The 9,373-nt window shown below is 28.0% G+C and overlaps 3 protein-coding genes across 3 annotated transcripts; 2 read left to right on the top strand and 1 right to left on the bottom strand.

Annotated features, from left to right (window-relative positions):
• Nucleotides 1-1,408: 1,408 nt before the first annotated feature.
• EIN_262660 (hypothetical protein) lies at nucleotides 1,409-1,924 on the top strand (the record flags this gene model as incomplete). Its single annotated transcript, XM_004184067.1, has 1 exon — nucleotides 1,409-1,924. The coding sequence occupies one exon, from the start codon at nucleotides 1,409-1,411 to the stop codon at nucleotides 1,922-1,924; it is 516 nt and encodes a 171-aa protein (XP_004184115.1).
• A 643-nt stretch (nucleotides 1,925-2,567) lies between these two features.
• EIN_262650 (hypothetical protein) lies at nucleotides 2,568-4,067 on the top strand (the record flags this gene model as incomplete). The annotated part of the gene is made up of 1 exon (XM_004184066.1): nucleotides 2,568-4,067. One exon carries the CDS (start codon nucleotides 2,568-2,570, stop codon nucleotides 4,065-4,067), a length of 1,500 nt encoding a protein of 499 aa, XP_004184114.1.
• A 435-nt stretch (nucleotides 4,068-4,502) lies between these two features.
• EIN_262640 (protein serine/threonine kinase, putative) lies at nucleotides 4,503-8,804 on the bottom strand (the record flags this gene model as incomplete). The annotated part of the gene is made up of 1 exon (XM_004184065.1): nucleotides 4,503-8,804. One exon carries the CDS (start codon nucleotides 8,802-8,804, stop codon nucleotides 4,503-4,505), a length of 4,302 nt encoding a protein of 1,433 aa, XP_004184113.1.
• Nucleotides 8,805-9,373: the final 569 nt, after the last annotated feature.

Genomic DNA, 9,373 nt, shown 5'->3' with positions numbered 1-9,373 from the left:
ATCTCAAAATTGTTAAAATTGACAATAATATTGCAACACCAGAAGATTCTATTTTTCATATATTGAATTTTTGGAATTGTTTTCAATTTGACACAGTTCAAAAAACACTGCGAGTTATACATTTTTGACTCACGAATAACACTTACAAGTTAATAACAATATTCAAACATAATTACCCAACTTTTTCATTAACAAAATTGTATTGTTCAAAAACTTCTGTTTGTATCACAAACTGATTAACTTGATTGAAACTCGTGGAAACATATTGATACAAAAATATACATTTTTTTAAATAACGTCTTTATCTTAATTGTAAACATATTTTATCACAAAAAATCGGCCTTTGTAACGTACAAGTCGTAATCACATGATTTTTAATTGATGTTGTGAAATATTTAAGTCAAATTTTAATATTTTTAAGTGTTTATTTTAATTCACATCCATTATTTGTTATTTATTAATTGAAACTTTTAAATAAATATATTGTAATATAATTAATATATTTTTAGTATAGTTTTTATTTGCAAAGTGTGTGGTTAAAATATTAAATATTAGATTATAACTTTTTAATTGCACTATACCATATTCATAGTATTAAAATACTTTGATTTTGCTAATAATTTTTAATTTTAGTTTGTTAAAAAATTCAAACATTCACACATTCTTTGGTCTTTTAATTTGGCTTTTGCTCTGAAAGTCATTATTTTTGAAAAAATAGAAATTACAACAAATATTTTTATAATAATGGATTGGAAATAATTTAAATTAATGTAAATTTTTATCAAATGATAAATTGTATTTATTTTAGCAATTTCCCGAATTATTACAGTTATTGAAAAATATAAGGACAATGTTGGATATAACGTCATTTCTCAAACATTGTATTTAAAGTCATTCTTATTACATAGTTATAAGTATGACTTTATTTATTCTTATCAAATGGACAATGTTGGTGACTTGGACAACAAAAACAACAGAAAGAAAAATTTTAACAATTTATTTTATTTTTGAATAAAAAATAAAACTTTATAACATATATAATTAAAATTTTATAATTTATATAATATATAATTATTAAAGTTTTATGAAGTATACACATTTATATGTTCAAGAAGTTATTGTTTAATAACTTTTTAATCGTTATTGGTGTGACATTTCAACATTTAACAAATATTGTGTTTAATTTGTGTTGTTTGGTCCTATATTTAAACAATTTTAACTGTTTATTATTTATCCAATGTTATTTCAATTTTCTCTGTTGTTTGCTTTAACTATTGCAATAACACCTGAAGAAATTCGTTTGAAAAAAGAAATAGAGTTACCAAAACTCTTACTAGAAAGAATTGGTACATTTGTCAGGTTCTATAAACGTTTTTTAAGGCTATTAAAACGTTTAGAAGAAACAGCAATGGAAAACCCTGACTATTTTGCTCAAGGTACTGAAAACACCGTTCTAGAAATGTTTACTTATGAAAACGAACTTCTTCCTTATTTTGAAATTATTCTGAAAAAGAGATCACTTTCAGCTGAATTTTTAATAGAAATGGCCGAAATGATCGATCGTAGATACAATTTAGATGATCAATCGAGAAGTTTTGGTAAATATTTTGATGATGTTTATTCAAGTATTGATATTTTGATTGGAAAACTTTATGAAAATGCACAAACAAGAAAAGATATGTTGGAACAACTCAAATTAGATCCCAACTTTTTTGAAGAAAAAAGAAGAATATTTGGAGAGTTAATAAAGGTTGTTGGTATTGAACAAAATGTACTTATTATTAGAACAAACAAAAAGTTGGGACAATTTTCAGAAAGGTGTTCACATATCTCAATTACCCTTCGAGATGGACAAGAAAGAATTCAGCAAATTCGATTGCCATCTCCAAGAAGACGTATCAGCTACTCGTGGTGCCCAATATGATGTTTTAGAATAAACTGAAATATACCAAATTAAACAATTTAAAGATTTTCAATTGTATTAACATTTAAACAATATTTTTTTTAAAAATAATAATAATAATATATCAACGATATACTTATTTTTTATGAAATATTGATTTTGACTTGGTTTTATAGTTAATTTGATTATTTATATTTGATGTATAGTATTTAAGTACTTATTGTTTATACTTAAATAATTACAATTATATCAATTATAATCATTTAATATTTATTTTTTTTATTATCAATAATATAATTAATAATTTTATCAAAAAAACTCTTTTTATAAATTCTGTTGAGTTATTATACAAACGTTATTTAGTGGACAATAAATGGCTTAAAATTATGTAAAAACCGTCAATGTAAAACATGAAAAATAAACGAAACAACAAAATATATCTATTAATTAATTACCAAAAAATAGCCTTTAATTAATACTTTAAATTAAATTGATTAATAGATTAACTTCAAACAGTTATATTACCTAATTAAATTATTATAATTTTAGAATGATTCCAATTTATTTGTATATATAATTGATTCGACTTTCAATTTCATTTGATAAATAAAATTAAATTAAAACAATACCAACTCACAAATTTAATAATTCTAAATTGTAGAAAATGACCAATTTCTTCTTTTGTTTTATTCTTATTTTTCTTTCAATACTTCCATTTACTGTTTCCAAGGTCATTCAAGTCAGTTTGACTGGTAACACCACGACACTTCTTTCTGCTTGCAAACAAGCAGCACCTGGAGATATTATTGAATTTACAAGTGGTTTATACCCTCCACAAGAAGTCCCCAAAAACACGACAGGTACATATGATAAGCCGATTATAATTCGCTCTGCATTAAATGCCAAAGTGACCTTTGAGACGTTTACGGGAGATAAATACGTCTTTCAAGTGTTCAATTCGTCCAATATAATAGTTGAAGGACCTTTTATTGTTCGAAGTGGGACATGGCTAAGTGTGAGTGCTCGCAATTCCACGAATGTGACAATTTCTAATTTTAGCATCTATAACTCGACAAATTGGGCTATTTTTGCTTCGGGGGTAAATATAACAATAAAAAACAATTTTGCTGACGGCTGTGTTTTGGCCCACGAAAATTGCAAAACGGACAGTTGGCTTCAGTGTTTTGGGACTGCGGCGATCGACTCCTATGCGCCCATTTTGTCTTCAAATATCGTTTTTGAGAACAATGAAATAATCAATGCATGGGGAGAAGCAATAGACGTCATTTTATGTACAAATTGTGTTGTTAAAAACAATTATTTACATAATAACAATTGGTGTGGCATTTACGTTGACAACTCGTGTAATGTTATAATAGAAAACAATGAAATGAGGTATGACACTTCGCATCGTTATTCGTGTTCAAAGGATAATCGATTTCATGGTATTGGAATTGGCAATGAAGACTGGCCAGTTAAATGTGTTTCAACGACAAATATCACTGTGAGGAATAATTTAGTGTTAGGCGCACCTTTTGGAATAGGATATTGGGGGTGGAGTGATGTTGCTTATTACAGTGATATCACCATTGCAAATAATAATTTTGTGAATGTCGATAAAGGCGCATTGGACTTTAAATCCGAGTGTGTTGTGAAGGGAAAAACTCGAAATAATCAATTCAAGAATAACTTCATTTACTCAACTTTAAATCAGTACACGGCTGTTATTAATAAAAGTGAGGAAAACACGTGGAATATATCGAGTAATGTTTATTATGGGGGATACGAGAAGATATTACAAGATACTTGGAATGGAAGTGATGGCAATGCACATTCGATTCATCTGAAAGAAAATGAAATGTCTTTTGATACTATTTTTCAAAGGGGATTGTTCAGAAATTGTTCAAATGAAAGTTATTATAATTGGGATGTTGAAAGTTATTGTTTAATACCTCAAAAACAGTCGATTTTAAAAAATAAAGGAGTGTTTGTAAGTTACTCGGATTTGGATGGGAAGGTAGTTACTGATTTCTTCGGTTGTGCAAGAAATAGCTTGAAACCAAGTGTTGGAATGTCAGAAGGAGATCATGTTTGTAACATTGATGGAACCAAAAATTTGTTCGTGGTTATGGTGGTTGTCTGCACGATGTTGTTATTCCTTTAATTTAAATCGAAAATAATCTTAATTGTTTTGAAAATATACCTATTTGGAATAAAAAAAACATAATAAAAACAATAATAAATAAAAAATTTAAGTTTTAAAATCATTTTAAACATAAATAATAATTAATGAAAATATCAAAACAAATAATGATTATTTTTTATTTTAACTTATTATTTGTATTATTATTATTCTTCTATGAACAATAACTTAAATTCACATTTTATTATTTGAATATCATATTTTTTTATTAATTATTAAAACTCACCGAAGTGGTAAATCAAAACAAAATTAATTTTAAAACCTTTTTATTTTTAAATATAACAATACAACATGTTAATTAAAATATTATAAAATATTTAGAAAATATTCCTTTTTCTGGTATTCATTTAATTTCTCCATAAAATAATAAAATTGTTTTTAACCAAAAATACAACATTATAAATTCAACAATTCAAGTTTTTGCACGACTTCACCAATTTTAATCCGCTTGTATTCTTCAAAGCACCACATTTCTTCAATGATTTTGAATTCCTCATTTGATATGTTTACATCTTTTTCTAAGTGTTTTCCACTTGACACAAAATTAGCGACATTCCACGCATATCCAAACTTAACTTTTGGAAATGGGTCTTTCCAACTAAAAGTTTCAAACATTGTAATAGCAAATGAATACACATCACTCGACATTGTGTATTTTTCCTTCTTTAGAATTTCTGGTGCCATATATTTTGGTGTACCAATTCCTCTTGTGAAAGTCATGTTTGTCATCAACAAATTGACATTTCTTGCGCTTCCAAAATCAGTCAATTTGGCGTGGAATTTGTCTGCTTCTTCCATTGAAAAAATCAGTAAATTATCCGGTTTGATATCTCTATGGACTATTCCGTTATTATGCAAATACAAAATACCTCTCGCCATGTCACACAAATATTTTACTTTCAACTTTTTGCTTGGCATTTCCAAAGTAATTTGCACTTTTTTATTGACATTTTCCGTCTTATTAATCAAGTCTTTTAGACTGCCAAATTGAGCAAATTCGGTGACCAAACAGAGTTTGTTTGGTATTAAAACAGCGCCATAGAAATGGACGATATAATCGCATCTGAATTTGTCCAACATACTCACCTCCTTCTCAAATTCTTTAATGGCATTTTCAGTCATTGTAGTGTTTTTAAGTCGTTTAATAGCAACAATATTGTCTCTGAATTTGCCTTTATAAACAACACCAAAAGATCCTTCGCCAACTTTAGAGTCTTCCAGTAACTCCGAATTATTCAGTTTAGTAGTTTTTATTGTTTTTGCGTTGATTTCTATTTTCGTCGAAGTTTGCTCGCCGGTTTTTAAGTCGACTGAAATACACAAAATGACGTCTTCGATGTAACAGGAGCAATTTGGCTTAATAAATATCTCAAACTCACACGCCTCGTCACTGTTTAATATAACTATTTCGGGAACAGTCCGAATTTCATATAATTCACAGTCTTCTAAAACACTAAATTGAACTCTTTGTTTGTCGTCTGAAATGTTTCCCACACAATACAGCGCCCGAGTCTCTTGTTCCACAGAAATTTCATTATTTTCATTTGCTTCTTTTTCGCCTCCAAAACTAATTTGTGGAATATTAGAAACTAAATTCAATGATATTCGAGCGAATCTGATGTTCGAGTGCTTCATTTTAAATACACAGATGTTCTTCATCTTCTTGTAATTGTTGTTATATTTGTCACTCATTCTAATAAAAACTATTAATACTATTAAAAGTACTATTAATAGTATTATAATAGCAACTGGAAGACTTATAGCCAATTTTATATTCACCTTTTTATCACACGAAAGTTTATCTTTTGAGACTTTTTTGTTGTTTTTACATTTTGTGCACGTGTTATTCGAGGCTGCGGCGCAATTTTCTAATATAGAAAAATGTGAACAGACGCCATTCAATAAAATGAAATTAATTTCACATAAAGTGCATGTTGAATATGAAGTGCACGAAAGACACATTTCTGGACAAGAAACACAGCGTGGGATAAAGAAGTCTAAATAATAGCCATTTTCACATTTAACACATCCATTTGAAGACTTTAAAATGCAATGAGTCAAATTGTCGTAATTCTGACATAAAGGAGTTTCGCTTTGAATATAAAAATAGTCTTTTTGGCATGTAATACAACTGAAAGAGTCAATGCAAATGGCACAGGATATGTCACATGATATACAATCATCCCCTTTTCTATAATATGAAGATTTACAGAGAGCACATCCAATGTTATTTGGCATCATCAATGCACACTTCTGTTGTAATTGAGAAGACAATTCGCACTGATTTTGTGAATTGAGATAATACTGAGGAGTGTCACATTTTGTGCAAAAAGTTTGATTGTTACAATATAAACAATGTGATGGACTATTTAAACAACTTTGACACGTATTATTATTATGGTCTATATAATAAGTCGGGAAACACCGCAGACACCCTTTTGGTGTTAAAAATTGACATAAAGATAAAGATGTAGATTTAGTGGTATCATCCATTGTCACATGACATGAATTATTATATAAAATATAATTCTTTTCACACTCGTTAATAATTATTTTTGAATTAAATGTCTTTATTAAATATTTGATAGTATTATTAAGAAAAGTACAATAAGTGGAATCTCCACTTCGCATGGTATTTGAAGTACATTGTATACAAGACACGCTATTTGCTTTCTCGCAATTAAAAAGAGTGTATTCTTCACATGTGTTTGATATAGACAATAAATAATTTTGAGTACATGTGATACACATTTTTGCACTGTATTTGTTGCACTTTTCGATATTATTTGTGACACATTTATTCTCTTGTAAATAACTATTTGAAGTTGTTGTGTCACATTTCACACAATCTCCGTTTTGTATGGTAACACAATTATCATTTAAATAACACTCATTTAAATGAATGTCATATACAAACTTCTCTTCACATGTTATAGTTTGTAAAGTTGAGTTAAATAAAATACATTGACTTATAATATTTGTAGAATTGTCATTACACCGTCGACACTTGTTATTTTGATTTAAATACTCTTCAATTAAACATGCATATAACACGTCATTTCGTATCAGTGTTATATCATCACTTTTATTTATACATCTCTTATTATCATCACTTAATAGTAAGTTATCTTCACATTGAAAACACTTATAATAGTCTTTACTATAAGATGAATATATATACTTACATTTTTCTTCGTTTATACACATTCCAGACACCGAAATTGAATTTCCACAGTCTTCACATGTAACACTCGACTGCGTGAGACAGTGCTTTTCTTCAGTGTTTTCTTTGCATGTAAAATTCTGAAGATAAAAATTGGTTTGACACATAAGACAAGTGTTATTATTTATTTGTTTTAAACAACCAACAGTGTTTAAACGACACTTTCCATTGTCAAAAAAATGATTTGAAGAACATTTTTCACACGTGTTATTTGTAGTCAAAATATATGGAGTATAACACTCAACACAGAAAGTGTCATATTCATTGTCTTGAGAGTAACACTTCTTACAATTTGAATATTTGGTATAACATGGCAGACACGCGTTTTGTGAAGATAAATAATAGCCGTCTTTACACACACAAACTCCTTCACTATTTACACTAAAATTAGTAGTACACTCTAAACACATTCTTTTCTCTGAATCACAATGAATACAATTTTCTATGTTATTACAGAAATGGCACACGCCGTTTTCTGCATAACTTTCATTGACACACTTGACACATCCAATGTTGTCGATGCAAGAATTTAATGCACAATTTATATCGCACAAAACACACATTTTATTGAACAAATAACTACCGTTATAACACGAGAGGCAATTTTGGGTTGTCTTTCCGTAACACGACTTACACGATTTGTCGCAGGGAAGGCAGTCGTGGTACTCTCTGTAGTAATTTTCTGACACACACTGAGTGCAACCTTTTTGATAACAAAATCCGCTCGCACAATTTTGGCATTGTGTGCACTTGTACTCTCTTAAATAATTAACTCCTTCATAACACGAAGTGCACTGTGTTGCTATCTCTTTGCACGTGTTGCATGTCAACGAGCATTTCTGACAGGTGTTGTTGTATAAATAATAGCTGGTTTCACAAGAAGTACATATAACATCATCACTTGTAATATTTTCATTGTTGTCACTGATTGGAGTACATTCGCTGCAATATGAAATTTTCTCACAAGACGAAGTTTTAAATTGTGAAAAAGAATTTTTGGAAGTGACAAGTCGTGTGGAAATTTTATTAAAAAAATTTCGGTGTTTTAAAAATTTTGAAAAAGAATTTGAAATTGAACGAAATGATGAAGAAAATGAAATTTGATATTTTGAAGAATTTTTATTGAAAATGATGTGAAGATTTTCAGTTGTTGTTCTTTTTGAAATTCTTTTTGAAGTTCTTTTGAATTTTTTCGAAGTTTTGGAAGAAGTAAAATTGACGAGAAAACATGATGGAAAATTAATGAGAAACAATTCGGTGTTATACACACAGTCCACGTCTATTTTTGAATATACCGGATTTGAGTTTACGATACCTAAGAAACGTGAAAAGTAAATTGTGTTATTAAAAAGTGTTATTGATGAATTGTAAAGACATTCTTCTGAATGTAAAACACATTTTAATACGGAATTATTAAAACACCACTTCACATCATTTGATGTTGCAAAATGAAATAACACGAAAAGATAAAGCATTCGATTTTACTTTTTGATTATCGAGTTATTATCAAAATAAAAACTAAATATATATAGTTTATTAATTTAATTTTATTAATTAAAAAAACGATAGAAATGGATTGTATTTTTTATAAAATAAATAATTATTTTAATTATAAAAAAACAATACAAAAACGTTTTTACTTAATAATAAATATATTATTAATATAACTATAACTTAAAATCATTTGATAAAAAAACTTTGAGTTTGGTTTACCTTTGGGAGTCAATTTTTACAGCCCGAAATAGAACAAAATTTAAAAAAAATATAATTAGCGCAGTTCCGATTAGGACATGTTTCCCGATTTTGGTTTTAAGTTTTATGTAATTTTTGTTTGTTGAATAACAAAAAGAACGCTCTAGAGCTGCCACGTCATAACATTTTAAGGATAAATTGTGAGTGAAAAAAAACAGACCAATCAGATTCAATCTAGTCTATAGATAGTAACTATTATCAAAATTATAAAATTAAATATATTTTATTATTTGTTTAACAAGTTGTTTTTTTAAATTAAATTTATCAATCTATTGGAAACTTGTTTTATAGG

Source organism: Entamoeba invadens (genome assembly GCF_000330505.1).
Source record: "Entamoeba invadens IP1 unplaced genomic scaffold scaff_1105074724771, whole genome shotgun sequence".
Lineage (NCBI taxonomy): Eukaryota > Evosea > Mastigamoebida > Endamoebidae > Entamoeba > Entamoeba invadens.
Note: the sequence above shows the minus strand (reverse complement) of the source record. Positions and strands in the feature narration are given on the sequence as shown.